The following is a 27,770-nucleotide window of genomic DNA, read 5'->3' as shown; positions in this document are numbered from 1 at the left end:
TGATATAAAAACAAGATTAATACTGTACTTTTGTACAAGGCAAGCTAAGGTCATTTTTTTCAAAAGTTTGAGATTTCTGGAAAAATAACATGTGTATCCATTTGTTATCTGTTTTAAGATAAGACTCTGGCTGAATGAATAATTTAAGAAAAAAATCTAGACTTGCAGCAATTCTGCAAGTAATTTTCTTGGATTGCTATCGCTCAGTTTATATTGAATTACAATGAAAATGTAGAACTGTAGATAAGATCATTAGGAACCTGGAGCTTGTTGGCCCAAGGGGTATCATCTCTAGACCTCCACAGCTTGTTGCCATTATTAATACTAATAACAGTACTTCAAAAAGAATTCATATGTTGTGTGTCACAAGAAGGCAAACAGGACATTGAGCAGCTGTGTAATTCACTTGGCCCAGAAGTGCTACAGAAACACAGCAACTAGGCTGCCCTGGAGCAGAGCATCATAGCATTGACAGGATGTGGGATGTGCTCACCTCATCACCAAGATGGGTCAGTACACAAACATAAACAACTAAAACTGTTTTTTTCTGCCCTATTCTGCAAGTGTTCATTTAATATTTTTATTGCCTTATCCCAATTTTCCAGTACTGGTACTGATCAAAAGTACTTCAAGCCATAGGACTGCAAATTAGCAGCAAGATGCTAAGATGCCTTCAAAAGGCAGTCTAGCCTTCTCCATGACAGGCCTCGATTTTTCGGTCATTAGAAAGCTGTTGTGACTTCATCCAAGCATACAAAAGACATTCTTGCAGAAAAGACCATACATCAGAACAAAATGAAAGGCAATTTGATCCCAGTAGTAATGAAAGCAAGATCATTCTCTCACACCAATTCTTTATGTATTGGCCAAGTGAGTAGGTTTACCTTAACGGCAACAACGCACAATGACTCTCAGATGCTTGCAAAGATCTGCTTAAGCAAGGCTGAGAACACATCGCACAATAACACAGCCTTAAGCAGTATCAGGTGATAGCAGTCAGGTGTTTGAGAGGAGTAACGTGAATCAAAAGGTCTCACTGAGGAAGGCATTAAAAAGCCTAACCCATCAACTTTCCTTCTGCTCTCCCTGGCCCCAAGACGACAAGGAAACGAGCAAAAAACAACCTTTAAATAATACAGATATAGTCAGTATTTTCACCAAAGCCAATCAATTTCTTCTGAGCACCTGTTCCCATAAAGCAGCTGGTTTCGGGAAGGCAGCATCACTGGGTAACCCTCCCTGACCAGACACTCCTCTTCTGAAAGCAGACCAAAAGTTCTGCTTCAAAGAGTTGTGCTAAACATTCCGGACAGGAAGATAACAACAGAATAGGACTTCTTGTTCTCTCTCCATTGTGATTTGCAGTGATTATTCACATAAGTAACTTGTGCAATTAATGCAAACAAACTTCTTAAAAAACAAGTCTAAAAATTAATAGTGAAGAATGTATCGATTTCCATCTTTTGAGTGTCTGGCCTAGTGCATGAAGAACGAACTTTAAATGAGCCTACATTACATATATTCTGAAAACATGAAATTCTGTAATAAAAATAAATAAATATGGAACTATACAATTCTGATTCCTATTCAGCCATGTAAGAACCAATAGGATGCATGTTTGGGCTAAACTAGATAATCTCAAATGGCAAACTTTATGAGTAATAGAGAACTTTGTCAAAAAAAGAAGAAAACGATGAACATTGAACTAACATATTTGGCAATTTTAAATAGGCATAGTAGGCCCACATATGCTACTTCTGGTGCTTCCTCAGGTAGTTTACGGACAGAGAAAGGGCTAAGATTATGACACCAGTGTTGGAAATCACAAGCAACTAATTATATCAGATCTAGGATTACACACAGACCACTCAGGAAAAGTGAGCTGAAAGGAAGTAGGCCTCCAAAAAGGTGGAGGAAGTAAATGCCACTTTTCTTTGACAATGTTTTGGGAATAACAGGTTAACTAAGAGCAAGGAGCCCTGGGGAAAGGACCACTTAAGGCAGAAACAGGATACAATGCCAGTGGATGTTTGAACAGCTCAACTTCTGATGAGAGTTTTTTCTGTGTTTTATTTTGTCATTGAGGTTAAAGAACTTAAACAAACAGAAAGGCTGAAAGCTGCCAGCAGGCATAGGGGACATTCTGACAAAACCACTCTGACAAAACCCAGACCCAGGCACTGGGAGACAGTTAGAAGATGCTGGTTTTGCACATACATTCATAACTTCCATTCAGACAAAGGATCCATTGGAGCCCGATTCTCACTGGGCTCCTCCTCATTTCCTCTGAAAGGGGAGAAAGAAGGAAATAAAAACATTTGTAATGGTGTGAAATCCTCTAGCTGCTCAGAGTCTGATAAAAACACAGACAGACCTGCACAAGATGACATGAAATGTCTGTTCACATGTGAGTATCTTACAAACAAAATAAAGGATTAACAGACCTAAGAAAAGCAACAAATTCTTCACTTTATACAAGTGATGACTAGTAAATCGAATCTCTTAATGGTATATTAAGGAACTGCCAACATACAATTGAACAGATTTAACAGTTTGTTAATACAAACGAATATTCATCCTTCAGATACATGAAGACTTGTTTAAGCATCTAGAAACACTAAGTTTTTTCCTCATTCTTGAGCAAGTAACTGGTAATTACAAGCTTTGATTTCGCTGGCATCAAAGATCTTGATTATTCTGATCTGGCAGAGGTGTGATGTTTCAGATGCCTTCACAGGGAGTCTAAAAAGGCAGGATTCAGAGAAAAAAAGGAACTTTACAACACAAGTCCTGAAAAAGTTACCCTGGCTATGGATTGGACTGTAACAATATCACCTAATTTGTTTTCAAGATACTTAGATGACCTTGAACAGCTCCAAAAAAACTAATTTAATCAAGACTGAATGTTTTTGTTTAATCATAATGATGTGCAGCAAAACAAATTCCAAGAACTTAAATCCTTGTAATCCTTAGAAAACAGCCTATACTTACAAAAATGAACCCTGAGGATGTACGTAAACTCTCTTCCTACAGCCAAAGTGTTGAAGAAAATTAAGATGACTTTTGAAATGTTCCTCATCTAGCTTTCCAAATCACTTTTCATATGCACCTCAGGGAACAGACGAGTTTATCTCACACTTCCCCTCATCATTGTTTGCCTTTCTGACTTATTCGCTATCAGCTATTCCAGCGTAAGCATGATTCAAGTACATCAACAGGCTCTCCAAGAACCTCAATACTGCTCACTAGATCACAGTATTTCTATGAATTAGTTGATTTTGTCTGAGTACTACACAGTTATTCTAAATCCCTTGGCAGTTTGTGCATCTTTCTTCCATGTTATTAAGCATACAGAAAATGCAAAAACTGGCACAGATCTTCCAACTCATTCTTCATATGAAAGAAGGGATTGTATGCATGGAAGCGTAGCACTGTCCTATAGAATGATGTTCTTGTAATGCTGTGGTTCTTCTCCTCCAGACCTTTACCATCTGTGTAGCCTTCCTTTGGACACCTGCTAATAGGTTTATGTCCTTTTCATGCCGTGGCACCCAACCCACAGCCAGTGCTGGAGGTGAGGTCACACAGAGCAGAGCAGGACTACCCCTCTCCCTCAGCTGGTGGCAGTGCTGGACCTGGGGCACCCCAAGGTACAGTTGGCCCCCTTGGTTTGACATGGCACACTGCTGGCTCATATTAAACTTATTGCCAAACATGACTCCCCAGATCCTTTTTCACAGGGCTGCCCTTCAGCCTTGTCTCAGTGTGCACATATATCCAGGGTTGACCTGTCAAATGTGCAGGATCCAGCTCTTGAAACATCAAGTGAGTGATGGTTGCCCAGTCCTCCAATTTGTAAAGATCTTTCTGCAAGGTCTCTCTATCTTTCTGCAAGGTCTCTCTATCGAGGGAGTCAACAGTTCTTACCAATTAAGTGCCATCTGCAAACTAATTTAGTATACATTTTAATCCTGTATTCAAGTAATTTATGAAAACGTTAGAGAGAACAGGACATATAGAAATCTCTATAGTAAAAAAAAATAATAATGAATTAGTTAATTACTAGTGTAATTAGATTTAAGTAACCTTACCCAAATGCAGATTGCCCTGAAACTGTATGAATTTAAACATATACTATGACAAGATGTAAACTGATAGGAACAGGGGACAGCAAAATAGAATAGAATAAGAGTGTGCTTCCAAGAATGTTCCTGCTGAAGTACTTCATTATCAGAGGCCGATTTTATCAGACTTCCTGGACACCAATTGTGAATAAAAACACTAACATCTATTTTATATACTCCTAGGATTTGATTTCTCCTTATTCTGAGCTCCTATATTTGTAATTGTCAACAGAGTACATTCCAAACGGCTACCTAATGCTCCTTTACATATGAAATCCTGAGCTTCAAGTTTTTCATAAAATAAGCTACTTAAAAAGATACACATACTGAAATGACTACTGCATTTTAAAAATCACATTTTAGTTCTTGTATCTCTCTCCCAGTACATGTTTACAAGTTGTAAACATGTCACATCACTCCAGATAGCACGCTTCTTTATGTGGTCTACACTGAATGCGCTCCTTCGTACCATCACCTTCACATTGCTTATTAGCAGATGCATAACAACCCTAATAAGGACCTTATCAAATACATTTTGAATCCAAATGCTGCAATGCAATAACAAATATAGAACCGAAAGGCTGAATGTGATAAAGGAACACTTCAAATGTTTCCTCTTGGAAAAATCTTGGAAAAAGATATACAGCACTGAAGAGACAATCTCACATGGCAACCTACTTCAAACTTCACAGTTTGAACAAAAATATGCAGTTATTAAACTGTTTTCTCAGCTATCACAAATTAACTTTGTTAGAATTATCTATCTTACATTTTCAAACTATTACTACCACAGGATGTTTCAGAAAGTAGCACAGTCCCAGCTGGGAATGGGATTGTAAGTTCTGCAGTTTATCCAGACAAGAAAACCAAATTATTGCCAAAAAAAACAAGCTTCGCATGTTTTAATTAAAAAAAAAAAAAAAAAAAAAAAAAGGACTCAGAATGAAAATCATGTTAGCCACAAAGAACAGCCCTGAAGTTTGACGAAGTTTAACATTTCCAAAACACAATTCTTTCTGCAGATGTTATTTTCAGTAGGCAAAACCATACTCTTTCATTCCCATCGTTATAATAACTCTAAAAACAAGTAGATAAGCAGAATTATGGCATAGTTAGGAACCGTATTTATTCACTTTTATTAACACCTCCACCTCTCAATAAAATAACATTAATGCTAAGCTAATTATCAGGGTCATTTAATTAGCTTATTACTAAGTACACATGCCATTTCAAGATTGTAAATTAAAGATGTAAGTCAACATCACAGTCAATGGGTGTACTGAACTAGTAGGGAATTTCTGAGCAAGAGAATGAATCACACTTGCGTAACAATAACACTTTACTTCCCTTTGATCTAATTGCAACCACTTTTTTTGATTAGGAAGACTGGTACAGGTCGCTGCCCTTAAAATATTCCAGAGTCTAGAGATCTTCAAGGTTTGGATTCAAATCACTGTTCTCATCTTCAATTCAGTCTCATGACTGAAGCTGGCTGAATTACTAGGAGCAAGTAGCAGTCACTAAAGCTGGCTGAGCAGGCATGATTTTACACTTTAAAACATGCTGGTCAAGGATCCTAGGGAATTACTCTTGCTCTAAAAGGATTTTTCCACTCAACATATAAAATAAACTCCCTGACAGCCTTCTCTTTTTATAACTCTCTACTCCCTGAAAAATGCCGTAAGTATTGTACATATGTACATATTTAAAAAGAAAAAATAAAAGTAAAAATACATTGCACAAAGGAAGCTCAACAACTATCACGATGCCTGTGTCTAGTTATTTTCAAACTGCTGAATGGTTACATTAGAAAAGAAAAACCTTATGGATACACTCTCTCTCAGCCCCAGATCACCAAGATGGCCATTTTCAAGTTGCTATTACATAATTCTTCTAAATAAACTTCGTGTTTTGTCATAGACAAAATCTATTTTCCTTGCAATATGTCTGTTGAATACATAGATCCACAAACGAGAACTACAACAGTAGTTTATTATAATTGTTATTAACAGATCTGCAATAACATGATTATAAACAGAAATGAAACAGCAGCTGTTCTCCTAATACTTTCACTGCTGTTCTCATGATTTTGGAAGATACACCTCTTTAAATGAAATTGTATTCATAGCAGTTCTTTTCAAGCCCCTCTATGTATCACTATCAGCAACAATTTAACAACTCATGCAGTACATTAAGGCCTAATTAGAGGAATATCTATGATGTTACTTGATGCAGCACTACATGACAATTATCAAGGAAAGCAAGTGGCAGAAAATCTCACAAATTCAGGTTACCTACATCTTCAGGCATTTTACATGTTCACATCTGCTAACAGCAACTTTCTCATTTAAAAATTTTTTTTTTAACTCAGCTGAGAAGTACAGGCTCAGCTCTGGGATGATCATTATCTCCACAAGTAACTGAACTTTATTTGAATTGCTGAAAGGCTGTCTAATGATTAGCATCATTTAGTGATGGCATCAACTCACTATAGATAAGGTGCAGTACGCATACCAAGTCAGTATCCACTGGAAAAAAACAACTGCTTACTTATGAAAAAGGAGGAGGGATGCTATCTTCACAGTAAATGGAAAGTACTGAGATTCTATGCAAGACGGAATGGAGTAGGTGTTGCCTTTGTTCTTTCCACATTTATTTACATCAGTAATCTCATTAATTCCAGGTGCTGTTCTCAAAGGACATGTTTGGCCTGGATCTCTTATGATCCCTCTAGCAAAGACCCCCAAAACTTGCCATGTGACCAACACTGAGGGACTGGCACCCCGTCTGGAACACCAGGAAGGTAGCAGAGTTCTGAAAGAATGCAAGAAGCAACCTGTACATTGCGCTGCAGCATTGGAATGAGGGTCCCAGCCCTCAGAAAGAGCCTCACACTTACTGGAAATTATGTGAATTCAGATGCATGAGGTCCAGCCATGGACCAGGAACCAGCTAAAGAACAGGAAACAAACTATAACAAGAGATGGAGTACAACCTGCAGATTAAACACCGCTAATGTTGGGTGTTTAAATTAGAGCTACGTGTCTAAATCTCAGTTGTTAATAAAAGCTTCTCCCAGTGTAGTTAAAATAGTCAATGTATGTAAGAGAGCTACTCGACTGACCAATTTTAAGCATCTGTAGTAAGAGTTCATTAGAATTTATTATATTATCAAAATTTTTAAATTTCTACTGATGGCAAAGAAGATTTCAGCACACACCTCCAATGTGGATGCTGACATTCATGTTGTGTTGGTCTGAAAGCTGAATCACACTGGAAGTCAATTTTTCATTATAAAGACATATAAATAAGTACAAATTTTGGGGCACCAGTCACCCTTCAGTGAAGACACTGGCAAGTATAAGAGATCCTGACACTGAAAACTGGGCAGTGTGTTTAGATCATAAAGGACAAGGTAACAACATATTTTAGAGAAACACACATTTTTGAGTAATCCAAGAAAGAAATCCAAAATTTATACAGGCAAGACAATTTCAGCATACTATTCTTATGTCTTCCTTAGTTTTAAATGAAGAACTCTGAAAAACTTGGGAAAAAAAGCTTGATGGTAGTGCTGTCATAAAGATGCACACACAAAGTCAACCAGCAGATATGCCCCCATGTGTGTCACCTATCACTCAATGCTAATCCAAAGGTTAACTCTCTCACAGGACCCATATCACCTCCTTCCACGATCATTGCCATCACTGTCTAGATGACTGAAATAAAGACCATCTGACCTACACATGGAGGGAAAAAAAAGAAAAAAAAAAAAACAGCAACCCAACAACCTATTACACAGTGCAAGAAATAGGATGTAAAAAAAAAAAGAAAAAAAAAGACTATAAGACTATTCAATTGTCACCAGAAAAATTCAGAAAATCAGAAAAAGAGTCATCCCCTGTTAAGAGAAATGGGCTAAGGTTGTGGTTATTCAACATAAAAAGAGAGTATTGTTAAAACAGTAATTGAGAAACAACTGACACAAGGATCCTGGCTCACTAACATGCACAATTCTCACATTTATTCGTTGAATCTGCTTCTAATATTCTCAATATCTGAGATGACATAAACTCCATTTTTAGAGAGACATGGAGAGAGTGTTAAGTGATGACCTAGTCCTATCCTCACTATATTTGATGAAACTACTGATTATATTAGAGCTGATTCTGACATATTGAATGTAACAAAAATACTAGGCCTAGAAACTGGGTACTAAGGAAAAAAAAGAAACAATACTAATTGCTGTGGAATTACTGCATTGCAAATGGCTAATGTCAGACCTTTGAAAATGATGCTAACACATATAGACAAGGTACTCCAGTCATTTATTCAGATTTCTACAGTAACTATAAATTTTAGATACAATTTTCCTCTTTAAGACTTACGCAATTGAACTAAATTTTCTAGGAAAGCCTAGGTTTGAAAATGGAGCATGGTAGCAACGCTTTAAAATCATCATTCTTTGAACAATTTCCTGCGGCATACAAGAATATGCGTATACAGCAATATGGTATGCTGCAGTATTAAAATTTCATGTATATCATTTTAAGCAGTCCTGAGTAACTTATTAATTGCCACTGTCAAAATGAGGACGCTGAAACCAGTTTGCTCTATGTCAGATGAAAACCAGCAGTTCCTATGATCCCAGTACTTTTAAGGCCCTTACTACTCTGTATAGCTTTGTGTATGCCTGTGCACACATAATACAAATGCCTATTAAATGATCTTGTAATATATCTGTTTTCAATAAACAGAGTAAGAGTTCAACAGAATTCAACAATTAACAAGCATCTTCATTGCTACAGGATCCTTCCAGGCTGCATTCTTCCTTTCTGGTGCCAGCTGAGCAGCAGTATTTGCCCTGAAGGACTACAAGGTTAGCAGTAACTGACCTTTAAAGGCACTAAGCTGTTTGTGCCACCAGGTTCTGTACCGTAACAATACGGCATTAGGCTGTTTCCAAAAGATGCACTGGACTCCTATGTGAAGTAAAAAAGTAGTAACAGCCAGTAGTGTAAGGCAGAGAAAAGAATTGCTAAGACATCAGACCACTTGGATACTATGAGTCAAAATGAAAAAATGTCATGAGAAACATTTAAGCTAAGTGGTCACATTCCTGTTATGCAATAGCTCTGAAGACCAGTAGTTAGGTCATCAGAATCCTTATTATCTCTGAAAACTGAGTAACAAAAATTTAAGCAGAGATCCATCTCATTTAACTTTCCATGCCTCCCTGAGACATCTAAGGACTGTTTCTGCTCAATATTCCCCACCCTGTCAGTAAAGAAAATCTCATCCAGAAGGCTGTTTGGGCCACCAATGGGCCAGTCTACGTACCAGGGTTCTCCCTGTCACTGACTGTTAGGTCCCTCACCCAGGCACCTCCACCATTAGACTTGGTGACTACCAGCCTTAGATCCTAAAGGTCTTTGAGCAATGATCCACTGCATTCCAAACCACAAGACAACATAAAGTTTAGAATAGAAAAAGAAAAGCCAGAATAAATAAAACAACCATTAAAAATGTCAATAATCCTAAACATCAGGAGACTGCTCTCCAATTACTGTAACATCACCATAGTGCTCATTTTGTGTGAGAAAACTGACAAGAAAAAAATCGGAATAGACTTTTTCAAGTGGATACCCATTAACGCACAAATAATAGCTCATAATCTGGATCTCTGTGGACAAGTTAAAAAAAAACACACATAAGCTACCTAAGATTTCCTGGCACTGGCTACATCAGAAGAAAGTGGAAAGTTTTCTAGGGAGTTGACCTAGAGGAGGTGACACAATATGAGAATATTGGGAAGGATATTATTCACAGTTTGTGTAATAAATAAGGTCAGAGAAAACCAGTGAAAAGCAAGAGACTCAAATCCTGGAGCTCTTGAGGAGAAAAGTGGCAAAGTCAGTGTTAATGAATAGGAAAGCTAAAGTTACTCTGCAGGGAAAGCACAGTTGAAAATCTGCTAAAAAACAAACAACTTCAACACGTATCATTCTGGTTCTTTTTACAACATGTAATGGTTATATGAATAAATGTACAAGCTATACAATCCTAAATACGATCAGCATTGACTAGTCACTCACAGTTCTAAGGAATTAAATGTGTATGTAAATTCCCTGTGCTGATGCCAGCTCCACTGCCAACCTTCACACTGCAGTGCTGCAGGGGATGCGTACAGTAATAAAAAAAAATTCTCCTGCCCCATATGCCACAACAGGCATCCTGGGACCTATGTAACTTCTCATTATATAGAAAATGGCTGTTTCAGCACCTAACAGAACAGGCTGAATTTAATATAATCAAACAATAAGTAAAACAGAAATGACGGCCATATACTGACTGCAGGAAACTAACACTAGATGTATGCTATGAAACTGGTCTCCTTTGGTTCTCTATACCTGTAGTTTCCAGTTTGGGGTGTGCACACACCAGAGGGTACACAAGACTGTCAACTGAAATGCCTTTTTTCTATCATTAATTTAAAAATATGTTGAAAACAGAGGTCTTTTTAACCTTCAAGTAATTTTTAAATAAGAAAACTTATACTAAAATACATGCTCAAAAATTTCTTACTGATAGAGTTGAGCCATCAAAAACCACTGCCTTATTCAATCCATGCACAGTCCCTCTCAGAGAGATATCAGAGAGGCTGAGTTCCTAAACCATGATAGGTAAGAAAAGTTGCTGCAAGTTCTCCTGAACTTAAAATACCTGAATAATGTTAAATACAAAATTTAACTTTGTAGTTCAGTTTATCATCTTAAAATTAAAGTAGAAAATAACCAGCATGACAAATAAACAAAATATTTAGTTGAATAAGATACAGATGAGAATGCTCTCCGTGAGCAGGCTTCTTACAGCTCAAAACTCTTCCTGCGTGAGAAGCAAACAGTCATTTTCCTTCTATTCATTGACATGACCTCAAGACTTTGTAAGAGGTTTACTTAATAAAAGTTTAAAATTCCCATGGACTTCAATTTGATGGAAATCTTCATGTGCCTCACTGAAAGATCACAGTCCCCTTTGCACATATATTCTTTTTATGAAGAGATACAAATCTTAAAAGAATTAAGATGTGTGTAGTGAAGATACAGTTCATGTTCCAAAAGAAAGGTCCAGAGATCTCTCTTCAACTGTGCTATAAAACAGGCCTCTTGGTTGCAGAGTGCTACTCAAATCTAAGAGTTCATTATAGGTTAAGAGTGGGAAGGTTAAAGTTACACAGGTAGCACACTGGAAAGAGCTGGAATTCTCTGGGGGACAATAAAAAGAAAAATGGTAGAGAGAGGCTGAATTTGGAAAGACTGTGATAAGCACAGAGCAGTGACAACATGTTCCCTTCTGATTGTGTTACATCCAAAGGGACATGTTAAACACAGAACTGTGTGATAAGGGAACCATTCATAGTATAAGGCACATTTTAAACAGCAGTGAAATTGGTCAGGCTCTTCTGTGCTTGCATAATTCAAAGGGAACTTTTTTTTTTTTTTTAAAGCCAGTTGGCATATGCTTCATTTTCAGTGAGGTATGTGCAAAGACATTTGGTTTAGCAATAACAAAATTATAGCTGTACAAGGTAGTGTATTTATTTGGATATGCAACAATGTAATCATTCAAATAAATGCACTCTTAGTTCTCTTTCTGTAGCACTTGAAGTCAGATATACATAAGCTAATCCCTATAAATTAAATCCACATACAGTAAAATAAAGCATTATGCTTTTTAACTTTGTGTTCTGTTTTGCTTTAAACATAGTCCATGTGTCTCTGAATGGCTGCAGGTGTGGATTTTGTACCATTTCCATTTGTGGTTTTTCCTATGACTGCACATCCAAAAAACTGCGCTCTCTATAATACACAGTTTGGTGAGTGCTTTCAGAGCAGATGGACTTTTGCTTCACAGTGATGGTCTGAAGTCCTTAAGGTGAGCAAAGGGGTGGAAATGAGTTGCCAACTCAGGCCTAAGTTCAACCTTATTAAGACTGTCTAGCTGAACAATGTATTTTCTTTAAAACAGCATCTGGCCTTTGTTAGAACCAGAGGGGAAGATGTCAAATTTGAGTAATTAGTTTAAGATCATGAAGAAAGCTCCCAGATGCTGTAAACTGTACCGTGGATACCATAACTACTTATTGATGACAAGTACTAAATACAGGGGGGAAGGAAAGCACTCCTTCTGAGCAGATGTGGTTATCAACAAAGATATCATTTGTTTTTGTAATATGAGCATAGGTAACCAAAAACTGCCCTAAAACCTTGAATGCTGACCAGACTGCAGGGGAACATTTGCATTACAGGCCAAAATTGAAGCCCACCAGTGGTTTAGATTCAGAAAGCCTACACTACACTACCTGGATTGTAAGTAAATAAATTCATTTCCTTGTCCTCTCAAGTTTACATTACAGGACAAATAGAGGCTGGAAAAAATGAATATCTGTTAAACTAATGATCATGATAAGTGATTCCTCCCAGAATCAACATGCAGATGTTTTGCTTTGGCCTTGCAGACTAGGAAATACCATTTTTTACTGCATCTTTAACAAGACAGAGGATGTAAACAATTCATAAAATAGTTCTACTGTTATCCATCTTTCTATTTTACCCTCTTGGTCCAGTGTTTGAGGATGAATACTTGGCCTTCACTTTGCTACAGCTGTTACAATGCTGCCGCACAAATAAATATCCCAAGCATGGCCATCATTAATAAAGATTATATTTCAAATTACCAGCTAAAACAGTGAATAAAAATGTTAATGTCTTGATCTTGAAAGAGTGCAAAAGCAGCTCTGACAGGCTGACCAACTTCCTTGATTACTGTTACAGAAAACTTAGAAGCTAATCTTTCAACCAAGTTATCCAAGAATTCTGAACTTTTCAAGTGTCTGCCAGTGTCTGTTAAAAGAAAAAAATATTTCATCTGGCAGCAAAAAGAGCATAAAACAATAAAGTCTGACAGGCCAGAAATGATAATTACTGCAGGAACAGTAGAAACAAAGCTTTTACCAAATAAGGCTACAAGGTAGCAGAGAAAAAAGGCAAACTGACAGTACAGGGAGAATAGATCGATTCTTACAACATAACCACACCAGAAAAGCATGAGTCTACATCAAATTCTGTGTAACAACCAAGACTATTTCGAAGTAACACTTTGTTCTTAGACACTGAAACTACAAAACTAAAAACAAACCTTGAATTACAGACCCGTTGTTCAGCTAAGCACCTATTCCATAGATGACCTCCTCATCAATTAAGATATCTGATGGAACGTAATCAACTAAAAAGCTAACACATTTAATAAGTAAATAAATAAACCCCACACTTCTCCACAGTGAAGTTACTAAAAGGAATTCCTAAAAGTTTGCATGACGTTTATCAATTATTTTAAATCTGCAATTTGAGAAGATACGTCTATACCTGCTAAGACGTGGTTGAACCCATAGGAATAGTGATTTGCTGGAGAACAAGCTTCATGGATCAGACATGGATTATCTACTCATAGTGACATCATAACAAAAAAGAAAGCATCTCTTATAACATACCACCATTCTAGCAGTTCTTAATCCATGGGCAGAAAACTGAACAGGGAACACCTCATAAGCTGTCAAAAGAGATTCCAGTTTCTTCCCAGTCAACACAAATACTTCCAAAAACTGCTAGTCTTTCAATCTGCCTTCCCTGGCATATAAGCCCTCATAGGTCATCATTTTTTTCCCTACATCAATTTTTTTCCTACAGCATTACTAACAATAAATGCTTTCTAGTATCCAAAAGTACTGACAGATCTTCCTCAACTGTCATAGTCTTACAGTATCAGTTAAACGTAGTAGTATGGCATGTATCATGTAGAGCAAAGAAACAATAACTCTTTATTACACAGCAAATGACAACAAGAAAAAGGTAGGGCTTGCATCTCATCTCTTAGTAAAGAAATCAGCTTATGTCTACCCCAACTTTAAAAAGAATTCCTTCGGGGAAAAAAAAAGCTTAATGCCATTCATTGTCCTTGTATCTCTTGTCATACATTAAGAACAGCTGAAAATATGTTGGCTCACAAATCACTGCTGTTTTGAGCAACTCGAAAATGCGAAGACATTCCCATCATTTTATTATAACTCAAAAAGATACATTAGATTCTGAATTACCAACAGGAATTAATGATCATAAATTCAGAATTTCAATCGACTTTTAATAAAATAATAACTTCACCTTTTCACGGTTTGAATAATTATATTCCAATTATTACTGTTTCCTAGATAGGAAATACTCTTAAAATAATTTTTATGTAGTTGGCTTCTTGCTAAATTCCCTTCAAATAATCCATTGCTTTAAAATATACTGGGCAAATTTTCTTTCATTACTTTCATCAGTAGACCAAATAAAACATAAGTAACATGTTTATGCTCCTTTTTGGATGTTTGTCTGTATATAATTGAAAACTTCTGGACAATCTCAATTATATTCAAAAGCAGCTGTACAGAGTCAATACAGTGCAAAAGGAAAAATCTTTGATAAAAAATTCCAGGAGGGAAAGTGGCAACATTTGAATGGGAATATCATTTGAACATTATTCAGTAAGGTATAGGATAAGTAGATTGCTGTGATCCACACTGAGATTCTAAACTTTATAAGTCTCTCCAAAATACAAAGGACCAGATATTTTCATACAGAGAATTGTGCAGGGATCAGAAGCAGGAGAAAACATTATAAGGGGAAACAAAGGTACTGATGCACATTAAAAAGAGACCTAAAAGGGGAAAAGGAGAGCAATAACTTCATCATCATCTCAGTGATCTTGACCTTTCCACAATATCTTCTATGATCTTGGGAAAAAAATTTCTTAAACTCTTCTTGGTCTCCACCTGCAGGGAGCTTTTATTCCCTGTTTGGAATGGATACTGCCAAGCACGTGGACACAGAATTTCTGCAGAAAGATATGCACTTCCACTGAAGAGCATACTTTTTCTTTTTTTTCCCCCCTAAACTCCCCATTCAGAACAGCTTGAACAAACTGCTTTAAATAAGACACTTCAAATGAAGGGTAAAAAGAAACCTAAGTATTAAAAGGGTGCTTCCTTTATTAGATTCTGTCATTCCTGTGCAATGAATAAGGCAAGGATCCCGTGGAAAAAAAGAAAAAAAAGTAGAATGTAAACCTATAATTAAATACATATGCACAATGGAGCAGAAATTAAAGCGTATGAATAACACTAACTTGGACATTTCTTAATTTCTTACCACTTCATTTTACAGTTACAAATTAGTCACTGTCCTCCCACTCCCCACAGAGAGAAAATTCATTTCAAAAATAGGGCATTTTGGAATGCAGAATAATTTTGAGGAGGAACAGGACACATTACTGAGTAACTTCAACAGTGAATGAGACAGGAAGCTCATATGTTATTCTATATGCATCCTTTCCTACGCACATATACCAACTCAGTTTTACAAGCCTCTGTAGAAACATCAGAACTGAAAAACCATATATAATCTTCAAGTGCACCAATCATGCAGAATAATGAGGATCATCTATTCAGCAGAATGTTTCCACTCAGATTAAATGCTTTCATTCTCCAAGACAGAAAAATATGGGAAGTTGGTTTAACTGTGCAATATAACCCATTCACAAAAATGAAGAGGAAAAAAAAATTCATTGAAGCACACAGGCATCAAGGAGATCCTTCCTTTTAAAACACCAAGTTTTCATCACCTTCTTTTGAAATGTTAGAGTTCTCTTTATGAAAACAGGCAAACTCTCAGCTACCTGAAAAGTTACATATTCCCCATTCAGTTTCTTTTCGTGGGTTTTTATTTTTAATGGCTTATCCATATCTAGTAAAATTTTCAGGAAACAGGATTTGTTCCTTGCCTGGACTTGCTGGTACCACGTTTTAGTTGAAAGGATCAACTAAATAGTTTCAAGAATCTGAAACAACCCATGGAAAAACTTGAGCAGCTTTAATACAAACACTGCAGCTTATTCTCTTTGAAAAATCAAAAATCTTCCAAAATTCAGCACAAAAGTTTAAAAGCGAAGCACAAAAATTGTAATTTGGTCATTATTAGAAATAATGAATTTTAAAAAGAAAACAAAATGATGCCTAATTGCAATCTGACATTAGAGAAGCTAAACTGAATCAAGCATGTTGCTCCTGCTAAGCAAATGCACTTAGATTAATGACAACCTAATGATCTAAAGCAGTTTGCTATTTCCCATTCATAGTAGGTACCTATTATTAGACATAGGAGTTAGGTTTCCAAATAGGGCATGCAAATTTATCTTTTCTGAGTCTAAGGAAGATCAAACATTTTAAGAGACACTGAAAACATGCTGCTCACTGCTTTAAGTATGAACTTGCTAACACAACATTCTATTTCATACTTGCACTTCTTAAAGTATCAAATGGTCAGAAAAAGAATTTCCACTCTTTTACTTACTGTTTATCAAAAATAAGTTTGGAACCAGGCCTTAAAAGCAAGAAGCACAAGCAAAACATAATTCAGATCTTAAAATATAGTAAAAAAAAAAAAAAAAAAAAAGTCTCCTAAGATCCAAATTGCTTCTGCTTTATGTATCAGGAGACATCTTGATCAAGACAAGCCTTAGCTAATGAGACACTCATTAAGAAAATGGATACACAAATTATTTAAATAAAATACATCTCAAGCTCACTTCAAAAGCTCCTGAAAAGCAGTGACCTATGACACAACTCGACCTACAGGAAGAAGTTCAATTCCCTCAGCATTTTTATCTGGAGAACTCTGAAGGCACAGTTTAGATCTCCTCCTTATTCCTCTCTCTGTAAAATTGATGACACTCAGAGATAGGGTAGATACTTTTTTTTTTTAAAGAGTCCAAGACAGTTAGCCATAGACAGATTAAAAAATGCCCCTACATTACTAGTGACTTGTTTTTAATCCCTCTTCAAACATACTGCTCCCTTATCTTTCCATCAAAACTATTATGAAGTGGTTTTGTTGAATACTTCCAGCAGGCTATTGTACACACTGAATCACAAATTGCACGGCCTGAGGCCAGGAAGGAAGGTGTGGAACATGCCTTTACAGGTCAGTTTCCACACACCAAGTTTGTAAGTATTTGAGGGAAGGTTGAGTTACAGCACAGATTTACATAGCAGACAAATTACATGACTGCCCATTCTCAACATTTCATAATTTCAATAAAAAATTGGGTCACAAGGGTGGGGGGGTGGGAATGGGAAGAAAGGAGGGGAGGTAATAACCTTATCCTCTCATAAAAGTCGGAAAAAATAAATAAAAAATGTACTTAACTGTGATTCTTGCCAAAACATCAGTTAAGAAAAAAAAATTTGTACTAGCAGTAAACACAAGTCTAAAGTTCTGAAGTATTTGCTTTACCATCCCTTTCTAAAAACCTTTCCTTTTTTAATGCTTCAAATCTACCATAAACGAAGTGTTCTGTATAGCTTTTCTAAAGCAGTCTTTATTATTCTTACTTCAACACATATATATTTTACAAATATGGATGTTATCAAGGAATGTGTTATTCATTTCAGGAGCTTTCATCTACAGTCTGATAGTCTAGCAGAAGTCTTAAGAAAGGGAACTGCTCTTTGTATCGTCTGTCTGGATGAAAAGGAGAATGATTTGAAATAGCTTTTTTCCTCCCTCAGAACATGAAATATAGTACACTTTAAAAAGGGCAGTATTGGCCAGGATCAGCACTGCCTGACATTATGTTTATACTAAAAGGAGACTAAAAATTACAAAGTTCATATCTGGCATTCTTTAAGTACAAATGGGCAAAATAATTAATTTTTAAATTTAATATTTTTTTTTAAGAGAAAGATAGAACAATATTTTCACAATCACAACAAAAATACTTCCCAACAGCAGCTATGGATATCATATCATAAACCAAAAAATCTAAAAAGTGATCAAGTATTCATCTATATATCTGAACTTCATTTAGCTTACCAGCCTAATACTTGAAGACAAATTCCTACTAACACCATATACTGCACAGCTAAAATATGCAAATCCACTAACCCAGACAGCTTTCAGGGTTTGTTTTAACACAGTCGAGCACTTACAGGGTTTAGACTGGCACACTGCTGATACTTTTATTGAGCAAGCAGAAAGAATAAACAGAGAAATGACTGGCTTCAATAACTGGACTTAACATTATCTCAGTTTCTAAAAATGACAAATATGAAATTTGACTAATTCTCAGCAGTACGGAAGAAATTAAACTGCCTTTTCTGTCTTTTTTTTTCTTTTTAAAAAAAGGACCACAGTCCTAAGGAACTCTTGAACAATTTTTTGAACGTTAGCTCAGTTTTTATGGGCATTTGATACTATTCAACTAAAAAGAGCAGGAAATAGAGCTTTTTGTGGAATCTGGTATTTTTTCTTTTTAGAAACACAAAGTCTGAGGGATTATTTTTATCAAAAGCTTCAGCTTTTAGCATTCTGTAGCCCTGCAGATAAAAATTCAAATGAAAAATACTTTTTTTTTTTTTTTTCCCTGTGACACAGAAGAAACTTTTGGGATCATTTCAGAAGGAGACCAGAAAGCTTGTCTAACAGAAAATGGTTCCTACCCAGCAAAGCCCTCCAAACAAAGAGCTGCAGATGCACAACTGGTATTAATAACAAAAATCTCCTCCCTCTGTTAGTCAAGAGAGGACAGCTAAGGACAAATGCAATTTCAGAGTACTTACCTACTCGGAAGTTAGTGGCTGTCAGCGTGTCAGCAGCATGGCCATTCTCACTGATGAGGGTGGTGGTATTTCCCTTCTCACAGTTGTTCTGACAGTTGCCCTTGGTACAAGTCACTTTGCAGATGCTGGGTGTAAAGACCACCTTGATGCGACCAGTGTGATTTCCCACTGTCAGCGGAGGCAAAGAAAAAAAGAAAAGTAAACAGACCACTTTGGTATCCATTGATTTCCTTCAAAAAGTTTTTTGGGAAAAAAAAAAAAAAAAAAAGGCGGGGGGGAAAAAAAGGCGACAGGTCTCCAGGAGGAGGGCAGTCTGCAGTGCTCTCTCTCATAGATCTCCAGTGGTGTCTCTGAAACAGGAGTAGGAAGCTTAGCAAACAGAGCTCTGGGATACGCTCCAAAACCACATTTAAAGTCAAGTCACTGGAGTGGGATTAGTAATCACAATGCTGCACTTTATTCACAGTCAGACAAAGAGCAATACCAAGGGCATGACAGCTTAAATAGCCAACCCTGACAGGCAGATGTAATGTAAAGAGGCTGGCTGTGCACCTAGGGGTGAATAAACTCTTGTGTCCTCCCGCATACTTTTCCTGTTTCTGCACTTATTAAGTCACTATTTGTAGCTCGACCCCTGGAAATGTTTTAGGCATGCGGCATGTCTGAAAACATCTGTCTCAAATCTCCTGGCACCCCAGCCTGAAGTGGTCAAACCTTGTGACGCAGCTGCCTGGACCCATTTTTTCACAGTTTTTTGGCACCATTTTTCCACAAGTATTTACATATTATAGGCTGTGAGCGAGCTCAGTCTTTCTTTAAGTAATAAATAGCTCAGTCAGAGAAAAGGGTGAGGAGTGTCAATAGCTGAAAATACTCGTTCTGAGCTCAAAGGAGGAAAAAAAGAGCTATTTTAAAATGTACTTCCATACAGACATTTAAATAACTTATATGTAATGAGGACTGAGTAAACACTAATTTCAAATTAAGCTAATTTGAACAACTACTTGTTATAGAATTTGATTGAAAACCAGATGTATTTAATTCCAAATCTAACAGCAGAAGCCAAAAAAGATTAAAACTACTAATTAGTAAAATTAAGGGAAAAGAACAGGTGTTATTTACAGTTATTTACAAAGAAAACATTTTGTCCTCTGCACACCTACTAATAACTCCAGTAAGTTCTAGAAAACATTGTATAGCATCTCTGAGAACACTATAACCATAAATACTTTTATAACAAAACTAACAATCCCTAGAAATGATGCACAGGAATAGAAGAACCTCCCTCCTCCTGTTATAGAAGTTCTTGGACAGTCATACAACCTAGTTACAGAATACCCCTCCAAACAACTTCTATTTTATTTTTAAATCTCAATAAAATGAAGAAAACCTTTCCACTTCAAAAGAATATAAAGCCTCTTATTTTTGGCTCTTTATAAACAAATAAATTAAAGCAATTGAGCCAACTGTTTTGTCTACAGTAAAGGCATTGCTCTATTTGAACAGCATCTGCATTACAGATGCTACCACCTTATTCAGACTGAAAAAGTGCTTCGAAGCAGATGAACACAGACACAGAAATAAATGTTTCAGTTAAAGGCTAGTACTGTAATTTTGGTCAATTTTAGACTGTGCAATTACTGTGTAACTGTAATTTTAGAAGACACCGTGATTCTTGGATGTCACCATATCTTAAAAGGTTATTAATACACCTTTCCCAATGAACAGAGATCTAGTAACTTGTGAACTGTTGAGGCTAGAACTCCTAGGCTTTCTTTTTGTTAAACAGAGCTTCACAAACCATACTGCTCTCTTTGTATTTTATTTATATGATTTTATATATATATATATGTACATATGTATTGTATATATATATATATTTGTATATATACATACATGATCTCCAATGAGATCTCCATATCTCTGTATATCTTTTCCTAGAAGAGTCTAATCCATTTTCTATTTTACATTTTCAAATGTTTTAGTAACATTTATTTCCTTCAGGATGTGATGTAATTAAAAAAACATGGTTCATTGAGTCACAAAAGTCAGTCTTGCCTACACTATAAAAACTACTGTATTGGGAGACCCACACAAGTTTTCCAGCTTTGGTTAAAAAAAAAAAAAAAAAAAAAAAAAAAAAAAGGAAATAAATTGTTATTTAATTCTCTCTCATAATATTTTCTACTACACTGCGGAGTCCTAAGCTCTTAGAGAACTTGGGCACAACCTTAACAACTAACACTTTTTTAAAAAAACTCAAATTTCATCTCATAGTTCACATTTCATCACAAAAAATCTGCAGTATACTTCTTTTGGCAGAAGACATGCTTAATATGAGACTGAATGGAAATTGCAAATTTGCCTCTTGTCTAATTTTGGTGAGAAAACTTTGGAATGTAAATTTGGGAGTAACAATAAGGAAGCAATAGTTGAATGACACATTCATAACTACTGGCCAGTATCTACAGAGGTGATTAGCCATGAAGCAGTATTAAATGCAGGCTTTTGGTGGACCAAAAAGACCAAAAACTATGCAATATAAGCCCTAGCTCCTACAAATATTTGAATACTTATTCAGCAATGCCTTTGTAAGAGAACCAGTTCAATTCTTATGGCTATTCTTTATGGCTATTGCTTTACCAGGAGCAAGAAATAAGACTTTGTATTATTTTGACACCAGAATGTTTTTGACACCATTTTTCCCACCTTTCTCAGATTTACTAACAATAAAGAAACTTGTATCTTTTCCTCCACTAGCAACTCACTGGTTTTAACTTTCTCATTTCTTCTGGAGATATTTCTTAAGACCTCTGAGCTGAAAGTTAACCAGTGTATGAGGAGCCAGCAGATTCAAGGCATACACACCATCTTCATCATTCTCTGCAGTTGCACCATGGAGACAGAACTATCCTCACACAGTCTGAGGTTCAGAAATGTTAATGGTGAGCATAATACACGCAGATTTAAATTGAAAACAGACTGCAAATCCTCTTGAAAGGAAGCACTTGGCAAAAGTGCTGCAAGGTTAGCGTCTTGGACTTCCTCAAATCCTCTCCCCACCATTTTTTTTCCCCTTTTTTCCAGTGGGTGGGGGGGAGGGGGGTATGTATCTGTGTGTGTGGTTTTTTCTCTTTTCTGTAAAGGGGGAAGATTTAATCCCAAATGAGAAACAATATCCTTCTGTACTACTTAGATGGTTTGGCTGCGTGAATGTTTAAGTCACAATTTCAAGCAAGAAAAAAAGCACGTAACTGCCATAACCTTAAACTCCTTTCTACTTGGACTAGTTTGTGTAAAAGAGGATGCTACATTTTTAAGGTTGCACACACAGATGATTTTCATCTTTAAATTCCAGAAGCTTTAACTGATGATGCCACTGTGACATAGGTATGAATGGATCTGCAACTTAGATTATCTCAGATTCACTTCTGGAGAAAAATGAAGGTGCTACAGCACCATAACATACCTGAAATCATTATTTTTATACAGAGCGATAAATGTATCAAACTCTCCAAAATGAATTTTTAACACATGGAAATGAAACACCTTACTCTGTTCTTAAGTATAACAACAGACTGTGACAAAATATCAGCATGAGACCAGATAAATAAATGAGCTTAATGAAAGAAAACACAAGCAGAATATATAAACACCAAATCAAAAAATTACTGAAAAAAAAATATATATATATATATATATATTACAGAATATACACACACACACATATATATATATATATATTTTTTTTTTAAACTAGAGACAAAGTCAGATTGTTGATTTACTAAAGATAAGGCAATCAGCATCTTCTTGCTAATCTTTATTCCTGAACTGGACAGTGAGTTTTGTAATGGTGAGACTCAGGCAACTGCCTCATTGCCCTGCCCCCTAGCCTACATTTACTCATATTTAAGATCTCTTAGATGCATCTGTCAAAGAAGATCAGTGGAAGAATGTACCCATAATTTCCAAAACCCATGAAACTCTCTTGGGACAGACTGAAAAAGAAAGATGTCTGGATAAACTGATGAGATTTTAGTTGAAAATTGGCATCACGTATGTGTGATATTTTTTCCATCTCTGTAAGTAACTATGATAGAATATTATGAGCACAGCAAGCTCCCGCTGTGATAAATTTATGATCTAACAACAACAACAACTGCAGGATAAATGGAAAATAGAAGTAAGAGGATTTCTTCATAGAATCCTTTCCACCCTTGCACTGTCACAACGCACTGATTTTTTTTTTCTGCGTTAGCCAGAAAGGTGGCTAAAAGGAGGCAGCTGGAAAGTTTTAGGTCCAGGTAGTCACAATGGTTCACGCAGCCATTCCTGGGCAGACTTATACAGGAAGAAGATTCCTGAAGAATCTCCTGGGTCCCTTTGTTCATAAGGCTGCTGCTCAGCCTTAGCTTCTTTCTAGAAGAATTTGTATAAACACTTTTTTTTTCTTCGTTTTATGACTGCCCTCACAGCTCCAGCATTCTGCAGAGATTTAACTAGACAGTATTCAATAGCTGTAGTGGATCTCAGAAGATTTGTGGCACGTCCCTGCTCTGAAGGAAGACAATAGACTAGTGAAAGCAGAACTGGTATTCTGGTAAAAAGACGACTACACTGCACTGTCTCATAGCTCAAGTGGGGCAAAGAGAAGAACATATTTTAATGTGCTGAAAAAAATATTATATTATTGTGTGCATAACGTTCTCATGCTTCATGGTGATTTAATCAAAGGAGAGCATTTATTCATTATAAAAAACAAGCAGGGGTTTATACTGCAGACTTGGCTGGTGGGGCTTACTCTTACCTCTCACATAATCCTGGCACAAAAATTTCTTCTGACTACTGTTAGTGTTGTGGTGGGTTTTGCTGTTTTTCATCTTTTTGGGTTTTTTTATTTATTTAAAAAATATCCTGAGGAAACCAAACTACTTGATCTGGAGGCTTCCCATTAATACCTCCAAAAATGATGTGAACTCAGTGTTTTCATAACACTACCTACTTTTGCACTGAAACCAGTGTGTTTTCATACACATATCTGCACAGCAACTCATAAGGCCTGAAGGTTCTACCTCTGAAAAAACTTGTACCTGCCTATTCCCTTTGTGACAGGCTTATCTCAGACAGTTTCCTATGTTTTCAAGCAATAGCCATGATGCGTGAGGAGAACTTCAGAACGCCAATCTATTTTCCCATATCACAGCCAAGAAGCTGTGACAGATAGAAGCCAAGAAGCTAATGACAAATAGATTCAATATTTTAAATTCTCAGATGACCAATTCCCTTAGCCTATCTTTTTTTTTTTCCTTAGTTAAACACAGATAGAAAAACAGGAAAGAAGTAAGGAGACACAGGTGTCTCACTGTTTTACCAGTCCACCTGATTTAGTCCTTACTGCTAGAAATGCTTGTTCAGCCAAAAGGAAAGTTGACATAGTATAAAAACTAACCACGTAAGTAAAATTGTTATTAGAACTATTGTTGAATGATATTTTATATATATATGTGTGTATATATATATACATATATATGTATATAAAATTCAACAATAAGTTAATATATATATATTCACTATACGTATATATGTATTTCATTTTCACTTAGTCATAAACAGAAAGAAGTTTTGCAAAGATGAAACTTGGCTATTATAAGTTGAAACTTACTACAAGTTGAAACTTGGCTATTACACAGCCGTTACTAGGCACACAGAAAGATGGAACAGGACTAACAGACCATATGATCTCCCCTACTGCCACTTCCCAGCACAGGATGAAGTAACAGCATTACCCAAAAAGTTTGTCCAGCCTACCCTTAAAAACCTTCTATTACACAGACTCCACAGATTCCCAAGGGAACATATTCCAATGTTTCACTCTGTCTTATTACAATGACATTCCCAATACCTAATTCACATTTCCCCAACTTTATTTCATCTAAGTTCCAATGCCTTCTCTGATGCTCTCTCACATTCCTGCATAACGTGAAGCACATTTGCACACACCCACTCAAATGTTTTGAGCAAGTAAGGAGCATCTCTAGCTGTCTTTTATTTATAGCTTACAACTATTTCAGTAGTTAATAGAGCTTCAGTTTTAATATTTTGTCACTTTTTGAAAACTCAATTCTACTGCCTGTTTGCAAACCAATATGGCTATTCTAAGAGCAAAACACCATCCAGCTATCTGTTATAGTGGTAATTGAACAATGGTCTCCACAGCTGCTTTTTGTTGCCATTCTTGTCATCATTGCTATTGCACTCTTCTATATATAGCTATTTCTGTCTCTAGCCATGTCATTAAATCCTCACATCAACATTTCCTTATTGCTCCTTATTTACATGTCCCTTCCACAGTCTTCTCCCACAAATCTGAAATGAGCTTAGACTTACTGCTTGTTTTGCACTCATGATTTCTGACTATTTTCCTCATCTATGCTCCATAGACCAAGAATACTAAACATACAGCAAAAAATTTTCACCCGTTCTAGGAGAGACAAGTAGCCCATTTTTCAGTTCTCTTAATTTCAGTTGTAGAAATTAAAAAGTAAAAAAAAAAAAAAAAGTTATACACAGATATTGTATAAAATAACTTGCTACAGAGAAGCTTGCCTTATTCAAGTAGCCTTTCTTCATCAATCTCAGCAAATTTTGATCAACTATGCTTATAAAAGTGCTATGTTTTGAGTAGATGGCTATTACTTAAATATCAAAGGAGAATATGCAGACATAACTGCTGAGATAGTTCCAAAGGACATTCATAGTTGTTGTATTTTCATCCTCCCACCCAGGAGGCCTTCATTGCTAAATTCTCTTAGGGACACAGCCCTTATAGAGGAGGTCAAAGGAATTCAGGTTATTTAGAATAGTTTTTGCTCCGTACAAGTACATTACAGATGAATTATGCATTCATTGGAAAATTGGAATTTTCCATTGAAAATTACAATGGATTACAAATCCATTGAAATACACTGGAAATTTGATTTCTGTCAGCAGGTATAATGGATCACTTTTTTTTCTTTCTTGCCTGTTCCACCACTTCAAAGATTCAATATGTGCCATCCTAGGCCAGAAAACAACCTAGCTTGGATTACAGCTATTTTCCACATTTAAAATGACACAAAAACAAAACAAATCAATAGTTGGTAGTGAAAAAAAATATGCCTATGATTTCCCTTTACATAGTTTAAGATGCTTCAGAAAAATGCGACTGTGAATAAATGAATAAAAACTGCTATGTGATCTGAAATGATTGACAGAATGGCTTCAAATCTCTTTGACTAAATTTATTGGTTTCTTTGTTTTAAAGGTATTACATGCTAACTGGATCCACAAAGAGATATGATGCTAAAAAACTTAAATTTCCTCTAATCAGTCGTAGCCCTTTTGTAGAAGCAGTAAGATAAGTCAATCCCGTGGAGAAAACTACCTGTAGTAGTATGCTGCACAGGAATATGCCCAATCAATGGATCAGAACAAAAGACTGTGTTCAGTTCAAAATCTTCTAGGGCTTACATCATTTTCTTTGAGGAAGCAGGGGATTTACTCTTCACTACAGCTGTAGCAGTAAACACTACAGCTTTTAGGCCCCACCGTGCCATAGCACTCTCTAGGAGGCTTGACTCAGTTCAGTAGCTTTAATAGAGCTTAGTAGATTGCCCTTCTAAATCTAGAAAGGCAGACAAATGCTTTACCTGCAGAAGTAGATGGAAACTGGGCCATCTTGTTGCCAATATCTCACTTTTTCAGACTAAAGTGCTTTTGAAAAAGAACTTTAAGCTCTTCAAGAGCCCCACGCTTGAAAATTCACCAACTGCACTTCATGTTTGGGACTGAGACTTCTCCAGCATTAAGCAATCCAGAATGAGATTAATGTATGCAAGCCCTGCTTAGCTCCCATTCAGAGTAACCCAATGCTTAGTTACCTTAAGTTTATCTGGGCTGAAAGGGTTTTCAAAGACATGGGAACAAAAGCCTTAAAGTCACTTTAAGGAGCAGATAATCATTTTTATATCTAGGACAGAAAGCCATTCTACACACAGCACATTTCTGCAGTAATAAAGCAGACAGGACTTCACTGCCCATCTCTAACAGTTTTCCACAGACACAGGCTGCTGCAGGTACTACTGCAGATACTAAACTCAGCCACATAAATTTAAGATATACATGATGGTTCAGGTGGGCACAGGTGAGCACACATTCTTAGTGTCACTGACTCATAAGTATTACCGAATAAAGGTAACAACTACTGTCTACTCATCAATAGGATTCTTTCAAGAAGGTCTGAATTAGACATTTATACACTGGCAATGAGACTCATCCCAACCCAGTATAATTCAACATAAACTATCCATTTTGCTTAAGGCCATTCTATAGGCTCTTTCTCCAACCAAGACATCAGACTTTACTGTGTCTTAAGATAGAATTAAAAGTCTTCAGGTGAAATGCACTATTTCTTCAGAAAACAAATTCTTGAGACGGACACAATTTCCCCCGCCCAGGATACATAACCCCTTTATATGAGAAACCAAGTGTTAAGTATAAAACTGTAAAATTGTTTACCATTTTCAGGAAGAATAAGGAAAAACATTGTACATTACCTAAGTATAATGTAAGTATACCCGTACAACATCCTATTTCCTGAAAGGAAGCTACTGAAAAGCACTAAGGAAGTCAGCAAACTCTAAACAGCGATAAAGTACATAACATCATGGAATTAATGAATACAATCCTCTCTACACGCTGAATCACCATTAAAAATCATCTCAGCACTGCATGAAGCAAAGATCTTTTTTCTTTTCAATTTTCAGAAGGGTGGGATGGGAATGTCCACAGTATTTCTGTGGACGTCACTGATTCAGAAATCTCACTGGATACAAGAGAACCTTCTTGCAGTACGTTCTGGCTATGTTTGTTCATTTCTTCTGGCGTGGGCAATG

At 36.3% G+C, this 27,770-nt stretch overlaps 1 protein-coding gene across 7 annotated transcripts in view; it reads right to left on the bottom strand.

Moving 5' to 3' along the window:
* Nucleotides 1-27,770, bottom strand: part of LTBP1 (latent transforming growth factor beta binding protein 1) — a 177,988-nt gene that overhangs the window by 97,445 nt on the left and 52,773 nt on the right. For 4 of the 7 annotated variants that reach the window (XM_042823309.1, XM_042823790.1, XM_042823473.1 and 1 more), the window contains one exon: nucleotides 18,838-19,005. In XM_042823309.1, coding sequence (XP_042679243.1) covers nucleotides 18,838-19,005 — 168 coding nt within the window. Of the gene's footprint in view, nucleotides 1-18,837; nucleotides 19,364-27,770 lie in introns of those variants that run through there. The other 3 variants (XM_042823635.1, XM_042823718.1, XM_042823555.1) reach the window with 2 other exon arrangements.

This window comes from Centrocercus urophasianus, unplaced genomic scaffold (assembly GCF_019232065.1).
Source record: "Centrocercus urophasianus isolate 14NV4802_14NV808 unplaced genomic scaffold, USGS_Curo_1.0 seq_10, whole genome shotgun sequence".
In the NCBI taxonomy this organism is placed as follows: domain Eukaryota; kingdom Metazoa; phylum Chordata; class Aves; order Galliformes; family Phasianidae; genus Centrocercus; species Centrocercus urophasianus.
The sequence above is the reverse complement of the archived record's forward strand: the minus strand, read 5'-3'. Positions and strand labels throughout refer to the sequence as shown.